General features: G+C 39.4%; 2 protein-coding genes across 2 annotated transcripts; one reads left to right on the top strand and one right to left on the bottom strand.

Annotated features, from left to right (window-relative positions):
* Nucleotides 1-1322: 1322 nt before the first annotated feature.
* On the top strand, nucleotides 1323-15281 carry ptpa (protein phosphatase 2 phosphatase activator). The gene is made up of 10 exons (XM_053485975.1): nucleotides 1323-1391; nucleotides 3626-3735; nucleotides 3903-3989; nucleotides 4137-4262; nucleotides 5986-6103; nucleotides 6465-6564; nucleotides 6700-6824; nucleotides 7563-7663; nucleotides 11603-11710; nucleotides 14644-15281. The coding sequence occupies exons 1-10, from the start codon at nucleotides 1367-1369 to the stop codon at nucleotides 14710-14712; spliced, it is 969 nt and encodes a 322-aa protein (XP_053341950.1). The 5' UTR covers nucleotides 1323-1366; the 3' UTR covers nucleotides 14713-15281.
* A 3719-nt stretch (nucleotides 15282-19000) lies between these two features.
* Nucleotides 19001-21304, bottom strand: ier5l (immediate early response 5-like). Its single transcript, XM_053484795.1, has one exon. It carries the CDS (start codon nucleotides 21152-21154, stop codon nucleotides 20231-20233), a length of 924 nt encoding a protein of 307 aa, XP_053340770.1. The 5' UTR covers nucleotides 21155-21304; the 3' UTR covers nucleotides 19001-20230.
* Between the last annotated feature and the right edge of the window lie 1320 nt (nucleotides 21305-22624).

Here is a 22624-nt window from a genome sequence, read left to right on the forward strand (position 1 = left end):
CAAGTGGTGTCCGCTTGAATGACGCCAAGGCCAATATGATTGCCTTTAGCTCCTTTCTCGCTAGGAGACTGATCCTGTTTAGATGGAAGGAGTCGTCGCCACCAGTGGGTACTCACTGGATTAAAGAGGTCTTGTATTTTCTTCATCTAGAAAAGATTCGCTATTCTATAAAGGGATCGACTCAGAAATTTTATGATACCTGGCAACCATTTATAAGCCATTTTGAAAATATAGATGCAAATCAATTAGATCTGTAATAAAATATTGCTTTTTTAGTCTTTGTTTCTAATACTTTCCTTCTCTTCCATTTCTGTTTGATGTGCAATTTATTTATTTATTTTTTCCCTTTTTTCTGCTGACTGGCTTTTTTTTTCTTCTCTTTTTTTGTGGGGTGGGGGGTGGGGTACAGTTAGGAAAAAAATAGTGTACAATGTATGTATGTATATGTAACTTTATTTATTTTCAATAAAAAAGACTTTGTTAAAAAAAAAAAAAAAGCTATTATTTTTTTTTAATACAGTCACAATCAGAAATTTCTCCCGGAATGGCAATTACTGTAATGAATTGCTTAACAATCAGACATGGAAGTTATGTGCACAAACATTTGATTTTCACAACAACTCAACTTAAAGTTAGACGCCCTAATATTTTACTGATTTTGCTTAATAGTGTTCACTTTCATACTGTTAAAGAAGAGCAGCAAAGAAGCCACTTCTCTCCAGGAAAAACATCAGGGACAGACTGATATTATGCAAAATGTACAGGGATTGGACTGCTGAGGATTGGGATCAAGTCATTTTGTCTAATGAATCCCCCTCCCAATTGTTTGGGAAAAAGCTTGTCCAAAGAAGAAAAGGTGAGTGCTACTATTTGGTTTATGCCAACAGTAAAGCATCCTGAGACCATATATGTGTGGGGCTGCTTATCAGCCAAGTGAGTGGGCTTAGTCATTTTGCTTAAGAACACAGCTACGAATAAAGAATAGTAAAAAAAAAAACATCATCAGAGAGCAACTTCTCCTAACCATTAAAGAACAATTCGATGACAAACAATGTCTGACAACAACCAAGAACAATAGTTCTGGAACAATTCATATTTGTGTCATTCTCAAAACTTATGGCCACAGCTTCAGTAAAACTGTAAATAAATGTTGTATTAGAGTCTACCTATATTGTAAATAATAATCATAATAATAATAATAATAAATTAGACATTTTGCTTTATTTTTTTACTTTTTTTAAAAAAAAAAGTGAAAACGAAGAGGCAAAACTTAAATAAAAGTCTATACCGAATATTCATTATAGTCTACCGTGTGATACACATGAAAAGTTGAGAGGTCATGTTGTGAACGTTGCCATCAGTAAACATGGCGGAGACTGAGCAGCAGGCAGGTAAATTTCAAACAAACTTCACTTACATCCTGATGAAAAGCATTCTAAAATTCACTGCTTTCATTTGTATTCCTAATATTTAATTTTCAGCACATATTTTCTTGCAGTCAGATTTCATTTGCCACATTTAGGCACAACGCCTGCTACAAGTTCATCGAGTGTGCAGTGCAGCTAACTAGCAAGCTAGTTTATTTAGTTAGCGTTATCTTTCGTCCACCCGTATTCAGTAAAAACCCCGCCTCCTGCGTTTTTAGCATTTAGTTGTGAAGTCCAGACTCTCTATGATTCGTTAATCCAAGAACGCGTTGACTGACTAGCTAATCGGAACAAAGGAAAGGGATTCGTATTAGCCAATCCTAGCGCAAAGGGCGGGATTTTTATGTATACGGGTGTAAGAAAATAGCGTTTTAGCTGGTTAGCGCATTATTGACATTGGATTTTCAGGTGTGTTTTTCGAGTTAATATTGATATTCCCGTAATTATTACGCCTACTTCGCTTCTTTGCAACGTAAATACGAATGTAGAATATGTAGAACATTTTAGGAGTTTTGTTTGTGGGAGCAGAATGATGCTACAACGGGCTAATGCTCGTTTTCTGTCGCACCGCGGGGTTAAGGCGCTAGAAGATGATTGATATATTTTGTAGTCGTTTCAGGCAGAACCAGACGGATATCAGTGCAAGGCGTTTGTTTCGGTTATTCAATAAGTACATTTTCATCTTAAAGAGAAAAAAAAATCTTAATTATATGAATCATAATTCTTTTATAAACGCTCAATAGTTCATGACTAAAATTCCTACATACAAGTACCTGAGCCTCCAATAATGAAAGCTGACTCGATATTAATTAAAGACATCTCCTGTTATATTAAACTTCCAGACCCACACTCAGTATGACTGCAAAACAGTTCCCAAATGAGGATGGGTTCCCTGTTGAGTCTGGTTCTTCTCAAGATTTCCTCCTACTACCATCTCGTGGCAATATTTCCTTACACATTTCAAATAAATTTTCTTTCGATTCCTTAAAGCTGCTTTGTGATAGAGACTATTGTTAATAGCACTACATACAAGAAAATGTATGTGAACCTTTTGCAATTTCAGGTTTTTCTGCATTAATTTGTCAAAACACGTGATCTGATCTTCATTTAAGTAAAGGGTATTGACAAATATAATGTGCCTAAACATAATTTAAAAAAATCTTATCTTTCATGTATTTATTAAATGCACTTATTTACCCTTTTCAAAGTGGTAATGAAAAAAGGTAACGTAAATGAACGTATTTGTCTCAAAACTCATATTCTCAACAAGACTACAGGTAAATGCTAAAACCTGACTTCAGTTAGCTTTCTTTGAGGTCATTAACTCAAGGATTTATATACTCTTTGCACTAGCACTTTGGTGTTTTATGGTTGTTTTCAGTAAAGACATGGAAGATCAGATATATTTTTTTAATTGTTATTTTGACACATTATATTTGTCAATTCTTTTGACTTAGATGATCAGATCTATCGAACCATTTTATGACAAATTAATGCAGAAAACTATAAAAAAATTTTAAAGCATGGTTAAAAAGGCTAGATAGGAGAAACTAACGATCATGTAGCTGTAGAGAGAATTCATTAATAATCATGTCATGGCATCATTAATCAGAATCATCTTGTGATTAATGTGTTTAAGTGATTAATGCAAATTATTATTATAAAATATTTTATGTTATGGATTTTTTAAAATCTTTTTACATTACCACCAAACTTCTGGAACAAATTCAATGCTTAGGTAAAACAACAGTGCAGCTGTTGTCAGCCATGGTTTGTCTTTTTCTTTTTTTTAAATTATTATTATTATTATTATTAATACACTAAAGGATTTAAGAGGGGCATCGGTGGCTCAGTGGTAGGTTTCTCGCCTGCCATGCAGAAAGTCCGGATTCAATTCCCACTTAATGCCCAAACCCCTGCCACTGGATCCAGTGTCAGTCCCAAACCCAGATAAAATGGGAGGATTGCATCTGGCGTAAGATCTGTGCACAGATCAGATAGTCCACTGTGGCAATCTCTCGATGGAAGCAGCCGAAGTACTAAACGATTATCATTGTTATTTTAAAAGTTTTTGTAGATTCCTCATTAAAAATAATTTCCTGTTTGCTTTTTCTGCAAGGCTTATCTTCTAATTTATCCTAAACATGCTTTCTAACTAGACTTTGTGTGTGTTTGTTTTGCTTTTTTTCCCTCCTTAGCCGCCTCTTCTGAAGATGACGCACATCCACGACCTGCCAGCTACAACTTCATGGTGCCGAAGAAGGAGATCAGCATGGTGCCTGACATGGGCAAATGGAAAATATCTCAGGTGTATCGACAGTGACTGTATTCATTCTCAATTTAATTTACTAGTCGATCATATAATGTAGTTTGTGAAATAAAAGTTAAACCCTACACAAATACACCTGGGATGATGATTTGCAGCAAAAAGAGCACAAGTAGAGCTAAACTTCTGTGTTTGTGTTTATTAATCAGGCGTACGCAGACTACATGGGATTCATTCTGACTCTGAATGAGGGAGTGAAGGGGAAGAAACTCACATGTGATTATCCTGTCTCAGAGGTACAGTCACAGTCATTTATTACACCTATGTTTCAATGTGCATGGAAAACCAAATTCTTTCTAGCTACTTTCCTCTGTCGTTTCTTGCACACTTGTCTTATTTTATTATAATTTTTTTCATCATTCTCTCTCTCTCTGTGCATTCAGACTATAAAAAAGTTGCTGTCTCTGCTGGGAACTTTAGACCGCTGGATAGATGAGACACCACCAGTGGACCAGCCGTCACGCTTTGGCAATAAGGCTTACCGAACCTGGTACGGCAAGCTAGAGCAGGTACAAGCAATGCTATGTGTTTAAATACTTTTTGCTTTTGAGTAACATGGCTATTTTAGGATTGTTCTTACCAGCACCTGCTGGCATTTCCTGATGGGTGTACATTTACATGCATACACACACCTTTTGTTAACTTGTATAATAGTATAGTAATATACAGTGGTATCTTGCATACAAATTAAATCCGTCCTGGAGGCAAGTTCTCTACATATAAAATACAAGTTACAAACTTTCAAAAATACAAACAAAGTGCAAAGTGCTGATGTGCACGTGGAAGTTAAATTACATGTCAAATGTGTAGCGTGTGTGCAGCGTGCATGCCTGGAAGCAAGTGTAAAAGCACCAGCAACAAAGCTGGTACTACTAAGAAGCGCCAAGCAATAACGATGGAGAGTTAAATACTGTACCTAGACAATGTTTGTTTGACTAACAAAAAAATTTGCCTTATAAAGGAGCTCTCGGAATGGAACTCGTTTGTATGTCGGAGACTTGCTGTATTGCAAAATGCATTTTCCCAGAGGTAATGTAAACGTGGATAATCCGTTCGAGCAACCGAAAAAAAAATTCAAACACTAAAATCTGATTTTCTCATATAAAAACAATCAAAAGACATGTAGATGTACATTAAACCTCACGTAGCCTTAATCCATGATTCCTCTTGGCATTGGCTGCTTTAAAAACAAAACTGAAAATGACTCCCTTTTTTTCTTGCTATCGTTTTTGCTAACATTTCTGGGTCCCATGGGGCTATGTCTTCACTTAATCTTGCACAAAATGCAAAAAAGGTAAACTTGTTTTGCCTGGCTTTATGTTGATGCAAACAAGTTTTAAAAGTCTAGTGTCAAATGCATAACTTATCTGACATTCGGTTCTACTCGGTTCGTTTGTTTGTATGCCGAAAATGCTTTGCAAACATCTGCAAATAGTTACCGTGATAATATTGGATCAGTGGCTCCTGGTAATTTCCCTTCCCTTACTAATAGGTAGGGTCTGATTTAAGTTTTGTTTAAGACTTGATTAAACAGTGTTTCCAGCTTTTTTTTTTTTCGTTGTACTTGATTAAACTCTTTAATATTGCTTTTCAGTAAATTCAAAGCAATTCTATTTATTTTACTCAAGTGAACATTGCATTTGACCAGTCAATAACTCCACCCTCTGAATGACTTAAAAATTAAAATGGCTCAGCATTTAGGGGGAAAAATAACTTAAACAAAAGTTTGGATGCAATTTTGGATTTATTTTTTACACTGAAAAATACTGGATTTTTTCTTAACTGTTAAATAACACATATGGCATTAGGTAGTGACTTATTAACACCACCATCAGTCAGGTGTTATTTTATACAGTTAGCAGTTCTTGAATAGTTAGACAAGAATGGTATTGTCACATGCATTTGCAAATCCCACCAGCACAATAATAAACCTGGCTGATATTAACTGTTCAAAGGAGATTATGTTATTGCTGCATAATTTGCATGCCTTCAGCATTATTTTACAATCTAAAAAGAAATACCATTCAGGAGAGAAAGTGCTGTTTTTGTGTGATGTCTGAGTGGTACTGTATGATTTTGTGTAATGTCTGAGTGTTAGTGAATGATTTTTTTTGCTGCACTGTCCTATAACACTGTCTATTAGAAACTTTCTTGGTGGTCTCTATATTTGATGTGTAATCATACCGATAGATATGCAGTGTACTTTAGTGTGTTGTTTGTGTGTGTTTGTAGGATGCTGAGGCTCTGGTGTCTGCTGTTCTTCCTGATCAGCTTGGTGCTGCCGCTCCGGAGATTGCTGTGTACCTGAAGGAAGCAGTAGGCAACTCTACAAGGATTGATTATGGCACAGGTGTGAATGTAACCATATGTAATATTAAAATGTATATGAAATATTCTTTATAATGTATTGACTAAGCAGTGGTTTCTTAAATGTTTAATATTTATAAATCATAAGCGGTTGTGTAGGTATGATAATTGAACAAGTTGGGTATGGCAACCTGCACTATAAAGACCACCACTAGAGGGCAATGTTGTAGTAGGAAACTCGTAGAGCCTCACAGCACCTCTGTGGTAAAATGTAAAACTAAATCAGATCCATCAATGATTCCATGTTGTCTTTAGTGTCTCCAGGCTCTTTGTTTATATATTATATAAAATGGGATCTTTTGGCTGCTGTGCATGCTAAAGGGTGTTTGTTTGCGTGCTTGCAGGTCACGAAGCTGCCTTTGTAGCATTCCTCTGCTGCCTTTGCAAAATAGGAGCTCTGCGAGTGGAGGACCAACTAGCCATCATTTTCAAAGTCTTTGACAGGTTAGCAGCATCCTCTCATATTGTCTTCACTCTCCAGAGTCAAAATCTGTCCTGAAAGAAAACATCCTCACCAAACCACTTACATTTTAATGTTACTGTTGTTACATCTCAACCTGTGGGCTTTGATTGGTGCAGGTATCTGCATGTGATGCGGAAGCTGCAAAAGACGTACCGCATGGAGCCAGCGGGGAGTCAGGGTGTGTGGGGGCTTGACGACTTTCAATTTCTGCCCTTCCTATGGGGCAGTTCACAGCTCATAGGTAACTGCTGATCTCTACACTGCCATTTTTAACATGTCCACTGTGGGTGTCTATAGCAGCAGAATGTCATCTGCTCAGTGTCTTTATCATCGGCCTTAACGTTATGTGTTGTCATAACCGTTAGCTCAGAATGATGGGGCCAGTTGCCTAGTAACAGTGTATTTTTAAACAAACACGTTTTAAATGAAAGTGCATTGTATGGTAAAATTAGAAATTTGCAAGTAATGTTAATGCTTTCTCTATGGTAAGCCTTTGGCATTGAGAAAGCTATTATTTACCCTCAGACCAATACTTGTCCAAGAGCTTCTAATAGTTTTCATACTAATAATAGTAAGTAAAAAATGGTGGCTTAGTGGAGGTCGATTACCAGCCAGGTTCAATTTCTGACTTTGTGCATGTTCTCCCCTGTGCTTGGTGGGTTTCCTTCCACAGTCCAAAGACCTACAGATTAGGTTAATTGGTGTTCCCAATTTCCCCGTAGTATGTGAAACAGTGTGTATGTGTGTGCGCCATGTGATGATTAGGCACCTTATCCAGGTGCACCCCGCTTCGTGCCCTAAGTCTGCTTATATAATACATATGATATAAGACTGTAGTAAGCGATACTCCAACATTCTTTTAATCTATTCTTTAACTATATTAGGTATAACGTCTGGGAAGTATTTAGTAGTGTACGGTCACCATCTGGTGGTGAGACTGAGGAAGTGCACTAAAATGTGCGTTCTGCCTCTATTGCAGATCATCCGACTCTGGAGCCGCGGCATTTTGTGGAAGAGAAGGTGGTAAACGAGCATCATCAGGACTACATGTTTCTCGAGTGCATCAAATTCATCAATGAGGTGTGTGTGTGTGTCTGTCTGTCATGTGATGTAAGAGCCTTCTGTAAATAAAACACCAAGAGCACACAGGGAGGAGGTTTAATGGGAGGAGGAAAAAGTTTAGTGGGAATTATGGGATTCAAGATGATGAGGCAGTTTTTTCCAAGGATGTACTGAGAAAGGCAGAGGAATTGAGCTTGGCAGGACGTTTTATGACCAGGCGGGAGCATTACTCGCTTTATCAGCCTTACTGATTGAGTCGACCTGCCGTCATCGTTAACCTGTTTACAGCTTCTAGATGTTGTCACAGTTGACTGTGTTTAATATTAATTTAATCTAGATTTTAAAAAAAAGAAACAGAAATGGGTGATTCTGGAAGATTGTTAGGGTTGTCTTCATGTTTATAGGCTAGAGTACACCACACAGTGTCCTGAAAAAATAATAAGTGAGCTGCTTTTTTTTTTTTTTTTTTTTTTTAAGCTGTAGTGGGGGATATCCCAGTTATCCTGGTTCATTTGTTCAGAATTTTTTTTTTCATTTTGCTGAATTATTCCTTTAATGGAGTGACCGTGTGTGCATGTGTGTTCATTTAACTCTGAGTGTGTGTGTGCGCGTGTGTGTGAAAAGATCTGCAGCTGTGGTTACAGAATGACTCAACTTCCCAGAATGCAGAAAGGAGAGGGTGTGGGGGGCCAGGGAGTGGTTTAGCCCAGACTGAATTTACAGCACAATATAATACACTCAGTCTCTCTCTCTCTCTCTCTTTCTCTCTCTCACTTACTCTCTCACTCTCTCTTACACACACACACACACACACACATACTCACTATCTCCCTCTGTGTTCTGTAAGTGCATGTTTGGGCACGTCATATTCACTGTAGCCTTAAGAGACTGAGAATCTTGGCAAAGCTCCCTAAACACACACGTGACGCGCACGTTACTCACACATGCTCGTATAACACGCACACACATACACAGTAAGAGTCTCGGTCTCTCCCTCCATCTCTCTGTCTCTCAGGGAGGTTATGTGTGGAGCACTCGGCTCACATGAGTCATTTCCTTCCCCACATGCTGCTGTGAATCACTGGGGCCCTGAGCCCCTCCTCCTCCTCCACCTCCTCCTCCCCCTTTCCCTCCAGCCCTGTAGGGCCCCCACTGGAAAGTCCAGCTTGGTGGAGCAGTCTGGGAAAGATTGTGTGTGTGTGTGTGTGTGTGTGTGTGTTTTCTGTAAAGCCACACAGCACTCCCATTCATGAGCTCGTCTTTCCTTAGGGCACGGAAGCCCTACACCAGCCTTTCTCCATCGCTAGCCTCCAGCTACAACTAATATTACTATTCGCATCGGCGCTCTCATCATACTCGAGTTACAGCTCGAATTACCAAATACAAATCATCATAGCACTGTTGTTTTTACTGTCATTCTCATTCCCTGCACCAGTTATTTGGCCTATTTCATTTAGATCAGCTGTTTGATTTATAATCTGTGCTCATGGTCGGTATCATAAGGAAGTATTAGTACTCGGGGTGGGGTCAAAACTGTGATACAGCATCACACAGATATTTGTAGACTACGGTGGCCCATAAGCACAAAACAAAACCAAGAACGCAGCAACATGTGTGAAGATACACTCAGTGAACTCGAAACGAAAAGGTGCTTATCAAACATCAGACGAAGACGGTTGTAATAAAAGGAAATGTGAGCCGGGATGAAGATTTTCCATCGACATTGTACAGGGAACACAGAACACCCACCCAATGGAAGCTGGATCATTCAAAAAGCTTGTACCATTGCTGTACGGTTTTAGGAAACACACAAATAGAAGCCAACGGTGTATTTTCAGGTCATATGCTCTGTTTTGAACTTCAACGATTTCAGTCACTAAAACATAATAAAAAAAAAACATTTGTATTTCTTACTAAAAATTAAGCACTAAAACTAAGAAAAGTAGGAGTAAAATTATCTTTAAATATTGTGCACATTAAGCATGTTCAATCCAGTTTAGGATGGCTTTATGTCAGATCATTTCCATTATACATACACATATTTATAATTACAGGCTTGAGCCGCCCCTCATTTTTTAAATAAAATTAAATGATGTGGATAAAATTTAAGAAATGGGAACAAATGTTTTACGGTGACAGACTGAAAAGCTTCTAAAGATGCAGTTTAAAAAAAAACTGGGGGTTTATGTAACTCAAACTCATCTCCCCTCTCATTTGTTTTAACCACTCAGTATCAGCGCTATACTAATCACTGGCCTGATCATCTGTGTTCATCCGCACCAGTTTCTCACTGGTTCAACTGTTATGCTAGATTACATTTATTTATTTATTTTTTTACTGGTTGAATCATTCATGGATCACTGTGTGGTTTAACAAAAAAAAACATTCCTCTGAAAATTATCATTTACATGTACTGAACTGAAAATTAGATCAACTCAAGTCGTGCTATTCCTGAAGGCCACGCTTAAAAACAAAACAAAAAAACACACGAAGTCTGGCTCTTTGGAAACTAAATGTGAATAAATGTGGGATGGCTGAAGATTTTTGAACAGTACTGTATAATTATCAACTTACCATACGAATCTGTGCCTTTATTAGTCAGATAAGTGGTGTACTTGATGATGGTTTAAATGAGCTTTTATTTATTTCAGATTACATTTAATTTTATTTCTGTGCTTCATCTCCTTGAATTTACACCCACAAGATATCAGAGAGATAACATAGTCTGCTGTCTTATAAAAGATTCCAAGATTAGGTTTTGTTGAGGGCACAAACACAATGGAGATTCAGCTATTTGAGCTGTAAAATTGACCAAGAAAAAAGCCCACCTCTATATATGTTTTACCAGCAAATAAATAAGAGCGGGTCAATGGGTGACTCCCCCTCTGTGGTGACTGCGTCAGGGCAGCCAGCGGTCAGTGACACAGATGGTGGTGTAAAAACGGGGGTGGGACAAAAGGAGAAAGGGGCCTGATTGACGTTATTGCACAGGTTTCTGTAAGGTCGCTGATACTGACGACGTTACGATCCTTCCAGTTGTCTGTCACGTTGTTGAAAAATCCTAGAATCCTGAGTTCATTTGGTTCTTGTTTGGGCCAGTTCTCGTTTTCAATGTGCAGTAAAAGCGGTATAAGTACCGTACCTACATGGCAGGGCTTTCATTAGCAGTAATGACTACACACTCCTCTTGTTTTTACTTTTTCCCCCCCTCAGTCTAGCTTTTTTCTTCCCTCTTTTTTTTGGAAAGTATATTTTTTTCTGAGTCATATGGGTGACTAAAGGTCATGTATATCATGTGTGCTTATTTTACCCAGAATAAGTGTGTGTTGCATCATTATTTTTATATGATTTTTTTTCCCCCCTTAATTTTCCACAGGCTTTAAAACCCATCCTGATTGTGGAATTTTCAGACTTGCTAGCTTGAAAATGAGAAATGTGAGCGTGTGACTGTGAGAAAAGAACTATTTTAATATGTAAAACCATGAACAGAAAAATGTGCTGATATCATCATCATAATATAAATATCCAGCCAAATCCACCCGACATAAAGCAGGAATTCAAACCTTGACTTTACAAATCTTTAGCCAACTTGTATTTTTTAAAAGGAATTTCATAGTTGTAGTACATGCAAGAGAAAAAAAAAAAAATTATGGGATTCATAGATTATTAACAGACCTACATTATTAGTAATGAATCATGTTTCTTCACATGTTTACAAGCAGGCGCTATCATTATGGTATTAAGAACTTATTGGTCCATAGTGATGCCACAGCTTCATGTTAATAAGCTGAGAGGACTGAACCCTGATGTATTTTTCTGCTCATGTAGTCCATCCAACCTAGTTATGTTGCTCATTTTGAAATTCTTTTCTGCTCACCACAGTTGTAAAGATTGATTATTTTTGTGTCCTGGTGTGCTTTAATGCATCAATCTCTTTCCCTTTGTTGTTTTCCCCAGATGAAAACGGGACCCTTTGCTGAACACTCGAACCAGCTTTGGAACATCAGTGCCGTTGCCTCCTGGTCCAAAGTCAACCAGGGCCTTATACGAATGTACAAGGCTGAAGTAAGTTTCTTTTTTTATATAATATAATATAATATAGACATCACGCGGTGGTTGTAAACCACCGTATCAGTTTAAACATTACTCTGACATATTTTATATTGTCATATTCTGTGGTTTACCTTTTCATCTTTACAGCATTTATAAACATCTTCCTTTACAAAAGCACATTACTGTACATTATACAAAAAGTCTCATGATGTTTCTGTTCTCAGTTCTTTCCCCGTAATCTGATCTCATATGTCTGTGTGGCATGTTTACTAGCAGTTGGACTCGAGTTCCTCTTTCCTGGGGAAATCCCAGCATCACTTCTGGGAAGTTGTATTCTGGGTAGAGAGAAAAAAAAATATATATAGATAGATATATATTAGTATTTGTTTTACTTCTGTTTTCTTCTTTTAGATTACTTGATTATAACGTTGTTATACTAAATGTTTTCTTTTAGCCAAAACAGAACAAGATTCAATGCAAAGTCTTCTGACTTGAATGGGTTAAGTGTGTGTGTGTGTGTGTGTGTGTGTGAACCAGAAGGCCCCACCCCCTCCTCCAGAGCCACATCCTGTGTTAAGAGAGCAGGCTGTTCCCCTCCCTTAAGCAGAGTGCTGAGCTGAGGGGCCGGTGTGTCTGTGAACCTCCCAACCCCCATCACACACGCACGCACACACATACGAATGAGCACTCGCGCACACCCTCACATTTTCTTTCCTGCTTTATCTCTGCAGTCGAAAGTGAGCCTTAAGTGTCAAGTAAAAAATAAAACCTGAAAAAACTTGCCAATGTGATTGGGGAAGAATTTAAACAGATTTAGTACAAATAAATAAAGCTCGCAAATAAAAGTGATTAACCATTAACAATCTTTTTGTGTACATGGATCCACTTTATAACCCTGTAACACAAACTCTTGGTAAAGCCTGTGTAACGTCTCTCTCTCTTGCTCTCTCCATTATATCCTTACAGAATGGACGAAAAGTAACTACGCACCCAAGGATAGACTAAGTCATTTCCTGTTTTAACAGGAAGTAAACACATTCCATGCGCTTTAATCACAGGTGACAGTCAAGGCCACGTAGCGACGAGTCGGGCAGCACGAACAGGACATGCGTGTGAGCGTGGGATTGAATTTCCTGAGCGGGTGTCTGAGCGACACTGCGTCATTTCCCTCGGCACACGCGCTCACCATGTTAGCATGTAAGACATGTAAGCGTCTACAATTTCAGAGGTTCAACTTCGAGAGGTTGACCAATTCAGAACATGATGGTGGGGCGAAAATGCCTTATTTTTTGTTTAATTAATTATTTATTACACTGGAACTACAAGGCTAATCACCTAATTACATGTCTAAATTATGCCCTTGAAATTCAGATACAGAGCCGTACCATTCTAATGTTCACTGTATCTCCGAGTCAGAGGCCTGCCTCTAGTCATTTTATGTTGTTTTGTTCAAACTCGTCATACACACTGCTAAACTAGAAGCTTGTTAGCTACATTAGTCCAACAGACATTTGGTGGAATAGTGTGTAAATTTAATTTTAGGTCACAATATTTTTTTAACCGTTTGCCAGACTTGATGTCTATTGAGAATACATATCTGGCAAGCTTGGTCGTGAATTGAGATGAAAACGGGACCTAACATGATCACACCCATGGTATTTCCCTTTGAAGCAACCCCAGATTTCCTGACGTCCATCTAGAGAAGTAACATTTAAAAATGAAAGGATTTTCATCTAACTGAATCTAAACAAATTTATTCATAAATCTTTACCGAAGCAGTTAAACAATTTGAAAAGAAAACTGTTGGATCCTGCAAGAGCTCTTAAGGTTTTGTATATATGTATGTATGTTTGATACTCACTAGTGTAACTTTAAACAATTTCATATTGGTTTCAGTATAGTTAGAAATAAGGTAGTGCAGTTTTATATTGGTATTGTGGAACTCATGTGGTCACAGTTATAGTAAACAGTACAGGCGCGCATGGATGTTGACTATACGTGTGATGCACTAAGACTAAGCATCACACTAAGATTTTCCCACCATCCCACAGTGCGAGACAGAGAAGAACCATTGGCTCAGTTGTGATCACGTGTCACTCGGCAGACAGCGCATACGTATATAAAGACCGTGCTCGTTTAACAAGTTTAAAATTTATTACAAATTTTTGCTCATCTTGCAAAACACTTACAGAACACGTTCCTCGCAATCCAAGGTTCCACTTTACTTTAATCTTTAGACTTAGATGCACACAAATTCACTCTCATTCCATATATCACATATCCTGTTCAGGGTCACAGGGGGCATGCAGTTTAACCCAGAGGACACTTGTCATTTCTGGCAGGGTGCTAATCCATTACAGGTCATAAGCATTCGCTTACTCTCACACTGTGGCCAATTTGGAAACACCTACTCTGCGTGGCTTTAAGGCGGTGGGAGGAAACTGGAATACCCAGTGTACCTTGTGAGGAAATCTTACCAAGCATGGGGAGAACATGCAAACTTTAAATGCACTGACCTGCAGTGAAACTCGAACCCTCGACTATGGAGGTGCAAGGCCACAGTGCTTACCACAGTGCTGGCCACACTCAATTAATGTCTTTTTAATTTTTTTTTCAGCTTTCCTGGCTTTTATCCGTGGTAGTATATGCTTACTGTTGGTCAGAAACTGTCCACACGTTTTACCCCCTCATCAGAGCTCTGCCTTCTAAAAGTATTGGAATAATGTAGAAATCTAAAACGGATTTTCTTCCTTCCTTTCAAACCTTAATTGAAATGTTCTCATTAGAGATGTGTATTCTCATTAAAGATAATGTCTGGCTAAATGTCTAGAAACAAAACTAAGAAATCACAGCCATCTCTCTCTCTCTCTCCCCCTCTCTCTCTCTCTCTCTCTCTCTCGGTTTCTATCTCTCTCTCTCTCTCTCTCTCGGTTTCTATCTCCAAGTGTCTAGAGAAATTTCCCGTTATCCAGCACTTCAAGTTTGGCAGCCTGCTCTCCATCCAGCCCGTCTAACTGTGAACAGCAGCGGGAAGATCCAATCCGAGAGCACAACCAATTCTCAACCAATTCAAGCACCACCCAAATCATCCAGACACCCCTCCAGTGTTCCAGTGTTTATCCACTGCTTAAATTAATAAATGTGACTCTAATCAAACCCTAATTCTAAAAGCAGTTCAACTCAACTGCTTCCTTTTAAATTATACCACATACACAATACTACATTTCCTGTCCTAGGTCTGGCTCCAAAGAAATGGAGAAATAAGTAGAAATAAGTATAGTCCATGGCGCCGTAAATAGTATCTAAACAAAATTGCAGTATCCAGAATTGGTATTTATTTATGAATATGTACATATGAACAGTAAAGTTTTGCCTGAACTGCTAAGTCTTGGGTTTTATTTGGTGAACTAGAAAACCGAGAAAGTGTCAGTTTTTCCATTTAGACTGTGCTGATCCTTGTCAAGTTGATGATTTTAATTATTTTTTGTGTGTTTTAGAGAGACAGTTAATATTAAGCTGTTAATGTACTATTTTGTCATTTTGTCACTATAGAATTAATAAACCATTAGCTGTTTTAGTCCTGCATGTTTGTAATGTTCAGTTCTTAAGTTTTATTGCCATAAAGTTTTGCAAAGAATTTGATCCACATAAGACGATACTTACTGTACAGTAAACAATAACCCTTACATTTTATCAAGTTTCTTGGTTTTAGTGTAAACTTTCAGGCTAAAAACATATAGCACAGTGGCCTTTACAGCTGACAACTTCAATGAAATATAGCCATCTTACCCTTACAAGTCGCTAAATAATTAAAGATTCATTGGCTCCTTAAACACTTCTACTTGGAACAATTTCAAAACAAACACTCAATACCAGTCAATACACTCAAGGTACACAGTACCTTCCCTCTTACAAATTCTGATGATAAAACTTGATTACTTCTTGTTTTTCTTAAGCTGGATCAGCTCAGAATTATCTTTTTTTTCACTTCAAATCTTCAGTTCCAACATGAGATGCTGTAATGGTTTAAAAACTATATATATTTTTACTAGACAGTACTGTATTCATTAGTGAACATTTAACCCAAAATGTTGTCAAGATGGCGTGACAACACTTTTTCTTTACTGATACTGAGATCTTGAGTATCGGCTGGTACTGATACCCGTCCCTTGTTTATACTAAACCATTTCGGAATTTAATTATTTCACTCCAAAAATTTTATACCTGTATAAATAAAAATATTATGAAATATATAGTCAAACATAAAAAAACAATATTATTGATAGAATCAGATCCCCTATTATGTTACATTAATAATAGATTTTTAGCTGATGGCTTGGTCCCTATCTGGGAATTAGTTTGACACTTTCTTTATTAATCTTGCTGTTTTTTTAGTAATCAATAATTAAGATTTTATAATTTGATTAAGAATACTGACATTTTCTTTCTTTTTTTTCATTATTTTTAATGCAGCTATTTAGGTTTTAGTTGTTTGTTTAAAGCTTGATTCCTTGACTGTGATATTCCAAAAATTGGATTTTTATAAGTGTAAAGGATGAAATTCTGCTGATTTACAGACCAATATTAACAATGTATTGTTGATATTGGTCTATAAATAATCACTAATTAGAATAGAATAGAATGGTTTCTTAAGCTTTTTTGGTATTGGTTAAAACACTACTCATGATCACTATCTTCCGTATAACCAGGGGCACATTATTCATGGGCTTATCCTGTATATGGTTGTGGGGCAGAAGCCTATCCCAGGGTGCTCAAGGTACAAAGCAGGAGACACCCTGGATGGTGTGACAACTAAGTGCAGGCACACATTCAGTCCTACAGTAAGGGCAATTTGGAAACACTTGTTGTTGTTGGACTTTCAGCTGCTCCGATTGAGGGGTTGCCACAGCGGACCATCCAGTCCGCACACAATTCGGCACAGGTTTTACGCTGGATGCTCTATCTGACACAACCCTCCCATTTTATTCAGGCTTGGCAGCAGGGGTTTGGACATTGGGTGGGAATTGAACCCTGGCCTTCTGATCAGCCTAAAACACAGTATAAGGCAAACAGACTATCCTCAAACTATGGAGGCATGATCTGAAACCCCAACCCTGAAGGTGCGAGTGCTAAAACACTGAGCCACCATGCTTTACCCCTTTTAGATATTAAGCCTTTGCGATTTGTCCTGTATGTACCGACTCCTGTACCGGCTCCTCATTATCACTTATTAGATTACTGGTGCTCAGTGTGCGTATTGAACCTGTGCGCAGGCGGGGTTCGACTGCTCGGGCTGTGAGAGACGATACTCTCCCACCTCCCCACTGAGAACTTTTGGTCGGCTTGCTGAGTAATTTAGATGAAGGCAAACGCTTTGAATTTCGCCGATTCATCCCCCCCCCCCCCCCCGCTACCCCATGCTACCCCCTCCCCCTCCCCCCTCACACCTCCCCCGCGGTCTATTGTATTCATGGTGCAGAGATCAGCGCGCGCGCAGGCGATAAGATAAGCCCGAACTGCTCTGTCTGTGCATAAGGACATTAGATCCTTCAAGCTGAGCGCAGATTCACAAGATGTGCGTTTGATGGCTGAAACTCAAACACGCCGAGCTGACATTTTCAACCAGTGGATTTGAAGCACTGAAGATGAGCAAGTGGTTTATCTCACCGACCAATGAAACCAGTGCGTGCTGTGCTTTGAAAAGCTTATCTCGTAAAGAAAAAAAAGTACAGCCCACAGTATGGTCCTTATTATTATTATTTATTATTATTATTATATAATAAAAGGTAAAGTTTTTTCCTTTTTTCTTCTTCTTTATAAAATTCATTTAAACAACCCAATTAGTTTAAGACGCAGTACCTACTTTGGCCACACGGAGGAGCTCGTAATACACGGCTGAACGGCACTACTAATGCAGGACAGTTTTATTTTTTAAAACGATCCTCCACAAAAACCTTTAAATGCAACGAATGGATTTGTGCACATTGAACATTGGATCTCATATAAGCTAATTAGAATAAAGCGAAATCAAAACAAAATGCACTGAAAAGTACCAATAATGACATCATCATTATGCATTAATTTAGCCCTGTGCGGTATCAAGCGCATTCATCCCGTTAAAACATAAAACAAAATAAAACAAAGACATAATAATAATAATAATATTCATAAAGCGTGTCTCGGTTACAGTTTTGCGTGCGTTTTCCTGCAGCTGTCTTTAACATCTCGTATTACCTGCAAACACAAGTTATAACAACAAGTCACTTAATCGAAGCGCACGGCCACACGGAGATGTCGGACAGGTCGAAGCTGATGCGTCGGACCTGCTGCAGTGTCTCAAATTGAAAGGAATCAGTCGAGAAGCTTTCAGCTGGTGACTGAGGGAGGAGGAGAGGAACAGAGGGAGGATGGGAGGGGGAGGCGGAGGGGTGTGTGTGTGTGTGTGTGTGTGGGGGGGGGGGGTGATGGCGGATCCGAGGTCAGCCCGAGGTGCTGCTCCATAGGCGCTCTAATGCCTCCATTCATCGATTTTGAAGAACACCACCGTGTGGCACAGGACAGAGATAACACACTTTTGCAAGAGTTTTTTTTTCCCCTCGCTTTCTTTTTTTGCACAGCAGCGCCCAGTAGAGCACCGGTTTGGGAGTACAGCAATAATGCAATAAGAATGCAGAAACCAAAAGTCAAAATGCAACTTAGCATGAGTGTAGGATGCACACATGGGTTTAGTTCTGCTGTGTTCGGCATTGGCACATAACTGTAGTTGTGAACACAGAAAATGCTAAAGCAAACCGAAATTCTCAAAATGCTGAACAGCTACTTGGACGAATAAACTCAGTAAATAATGTTTATTTAACACTGAGAGCATGTTGATTCAGAATTGAAAAGTAAGACTTAGACCAGCCTGGACGCAAAAGTACAGCCCTGGATGTTGACTGTTAATGTAACTTTAAAAAACTACGCAAAACAGACCTGATATTTTGGACCCTTCAGCATCCTTCCTGTGTAAGATCCACAGCTTTGTGGCCTCTGAACAGCCAAGCCTCTTAATGTTGTTATTTTCACTCTCACTACTAGATAATTCATTTTTGGGTACACACCCACAGACTAGCGTGTGTTGTATGTGAACATATCTAACTTCAGAATCTACTGTAGTGCTTCATTTGATAGTGCATCATATCATACACTGAAGGTTTCTTCTGTGCAGACCTTAGACTTCAATTAATTTAACTTGATGTAAACTCTTCTGTGTGTGTAATAACGAATATGGAATAAAAGGACTCAAGTCATGAAAAATTCTTTTCATTTTTTATTAAGGTTATAAATTTTAAACAAATACTTTCTAAAACAGTTTTACCCGGTGATATACAATTTAATATGCACAAAAATACAAGAATACCAACAAAATATGGAGAGTACGTCTGAAAACGTCTTTAATTCAGTACACATAGTGCTTATATAATGTGAGGACTTATGGCTAACTTATGAGATTGCCTTTTTAGAACAAAAGGTCTAACATTGTAGAAAATAAAATCAAACCCATAAAACCAAGCAAAATGCTGGCATTATGAATTACTGTGAACTTTTAGAGGGAGGAAAAATGAGGGGGAAATTGTGACACCAAATTGTCAAACTAAATGATGCCTGGCTGCTTCCATCACGCCGTGCATGCTGGGAGTTGTGGTGTTAATTAATGGGCCCCAACGTTGAGTGAGATCAGGTGACTGGCATAGCTGGACTACAAACACACTGTTACTGTAAGTCAGAGCAGTAAACAAAATGCACCATGTATTGCCACTTGAAAACACAAAAGACAACAAACCAGAGGGATGAGTGTGGAGTATTGCACCTTCTTCTTCTTCAGCCTACATGATTGCCTTGCGTGATATTAAAGGTGTAGTAGATAGATGCCAGCCCCTCTCTCTGTCAAACCCTCACACGTTGTTCATGTGTTCTGCTAGTCTTTCTGCCTGGAGCCAGATCATAAACAGAAGATGTTATAAAAAAGTATAAAAGCAGGCTATCCTGACTGAGAAGGCGCAATGTTAGGAACTGTTGTGTTATTTCAATTAAACATTACATGGGTAATGTTATTTTACAAGACATCTTTGTGAAGTTGCTCATGACACAACTCAAGAAGCAAAACAATCCACGAGCAAAAAAAAAAACAAACAAACAAACAAAAAAAAACATTCAAAACCTGCCATGTTCGTGGTGAGAGCTAGCTAGCAGTTCCGCGTTGGGGTTTAAGGCAACGAAATTCGTTGAGATCATTTTAGCAACAAAATGTTCGCGATGTCAACGTTGTGTAGAAGAACACACACACACACACACACACACACACACACTCACTCACACACACACACTGGCAGGCAGGCGTGCACTCCGCGCCTCCCCACAAACGAACGAAACGAAAACAAACCTAACTCGAGTGTTTTAAATAAGGTTCTGTTGCAAAAATAAAGTCTCAGGCTTTGTACAGTTTGTTTTTGATCATCATAAAGGATTTGAGTCCGTTTCTTTACCACTGGGTCAAAAAGCTACGATGGCTCTTGTCCATGCCCCTAAACTCGCCAGCGCCTGCTTGCTGCAGAACTGTCCGTTGAGCGCTTGCTCTAAGTCCGCCTGCCGGCTCACGAGCCCCGAGAAGCCCGAGCCGAAGATGGAGATCAGGTTGGAGATGTTACACGCCTCCAGTGGCTCCGCACTGCCCGCGTACGCGCACTCCTCCAACTTCTGGCGCTTGCAAGGCGCGAACTCCGGCGTCTCCTCCAGCTCGGGCGCGTAGTACCCGAAGTCCATTTTGCGCTTCCGCACCGGGCCGTGCGCGCTCGGACAGCACGGTGCCAGCGACGCGCAGCAGTCCTGATGCAGGCAGCCGTTCTCCACCGTGGTCACGACGTGCGTGTCCAGGTCCAGCACGGTGGTCTTGCTGCAGTGCACTCCGCCCGACGGCGAGAAGTCGCAGCTCGGCGCCACGGCGCACGCCTCCACGCAGCAGCTGCGGTAAAACACAGCGTCCGACTGCTTGCAAGGCGAGTCCTCGTCCTCTTCCTCCTCCTCGGGCTGGAGAACGAGAGACGCGGAGCACGCGCCCGGCAGTGGCTGTGGAGAGCGCGTGCCGACCGGCGAGAGCGCAGCCGCGCACAGGCTGGGTGCAGGGTTCGCCACGCCGCAGCAGCTCGGCTCCTCCTCGGCGTCCTCGGCCACGTCGAGCGGGTTCAGCTCCTGGATCTCGTTGCACACGGTCATGACCTCCTCGTACTGCTGCATCCTGTAGATCTCCGCGTACTTCTCGTTCATGTAGACCTGGCGCGCGTTCCTCAGCACGTACGACACCAGGAGGTTCTTGTGCAGCTTGATGCCTCCGCGCTGCGTCCGCGAGTTGTGAATCTTCCGCAACGAGATTGAGATCAGGCTCTGCGCGTCCACCGCGCACTCCCCCGTGTTGATCATTGTACTTGTAGAGCCCTCTCCCACACTTCGGCGAAGGGAGCACTCGGGCTTGCACTCAGTCGAAAGCGCGGTATTTGGTTCGGGGGCGCAGGCTCAGGTTTGCTCGGTGGTGAAACATTGAACAAGACCGTCTCTTGCCTCTTAACGAGCGAGCGCCAGCGATCATTAGCCTGAGAGCTGTGCTCATACTATATATATTGCCTGGGCGGTTCTGCCCACCTCACTACGCTCCAATCGTAGAGCGAGAACGCTCATGAGTGACGTGCATGTCCCGCCTACGTCTTTCGGTTCTTTCCAATCAGAGACGGGCGGTTCTTCTGTGCTATTCAAATTCCAAACTGACTTTACCGAGCTGGAATGTTCTCATGAGGCGCTGAGCTGAACAGAGTAGAGGAGACAGACTTCCCTCTCTTTTACCAACTATACTTTTCCTTTGCACAACTCTTGTATGTTTTCACAATGTTGTCCATTAATTTTTATAAAGTTCTCTTGAACCATTTGCAATACCCCTTTATTTAATTTAATGTGTTTGTGTAAACTGAATTAATAAATGACTCAGGTAAAAAAAAAAGGTATAATATGTAAACATGATAAATATGTACATATAGCTTTCTTTACATTTTCCATTAAAGCTAGTTATTTCTTTTTGTAAAATCTTTATCACCTATACCACTTTATCCTGGGGTCACAGGGGGGGTGGGGGGGTGTTGGGCCCATCCTAGGAGACTTAAAGCACAAGGTGGGGTTCACACTGGACAGGGTGTCGATCCATTGAAGGGAACACACCCATTCACACACTGCGGGCAATTTGGGAACATCAATTAACCTAATCTGCATGCCTTTGGACTGTGGGAGGAAACTACATGGTAAAAGACATAGTTTAAAAAAAAAATAAAGTTAATGTTATTGAATAAACACAAAAATCACACTTTCTTATACTTTTTATTATGTAAGTTGCATACATTGTTTCCCTCATTTTCTCATTTTATCCCATGTTTATCTAACTTGACTATTTCTGAATTCTTTTGGGAAATTCACATTTTTTAATAGTTTCTACTAAATTCTGGGAATTGTTTTGTAAATAAATGTTAAAATGAGAGGAGAATTCTTGTTTTCACTTTTAATTATTTAAACAATGTATTAAATACATTATTATATTGTCCTTATTTGTGCTGCAGAGTGTAAATATGGAGTACAAATGCCTAATAAAACAATCCTATTACCTACTTTAAAAATGTCATATTATTATTACTATATAATAAAGCTTTATAACTAACAGGTAACTAGTACTTTAGTATAAAACCTCCTTAACTATTGTTTTAACCATTTGAATGAAATGATTTTCATTGCATTTAATTGAAAGTTACATATTTAATGCACACTTTTTAGGGGGAAATACCTCAAATAAAGGGGTATTTTCTGGTCAATCTAAAGAAATCATTAAAGACACTATGAAGAACTCTACAGCAG

Source organism: Clarias gariepinus, chromosome 24, assembly GCF_024256425.1.
Source record: "Clarias gariepinus isolate MV-2021 ecotype Netherlands chromosome 24, CGAR_prim_01v2, whole genome shotgun sequence".
NCBI lineage: Eukaryota > Metazoa > Chordata > Actinopteri > Siluriformes > Clariidae > Clarias > Clarias gariepinus.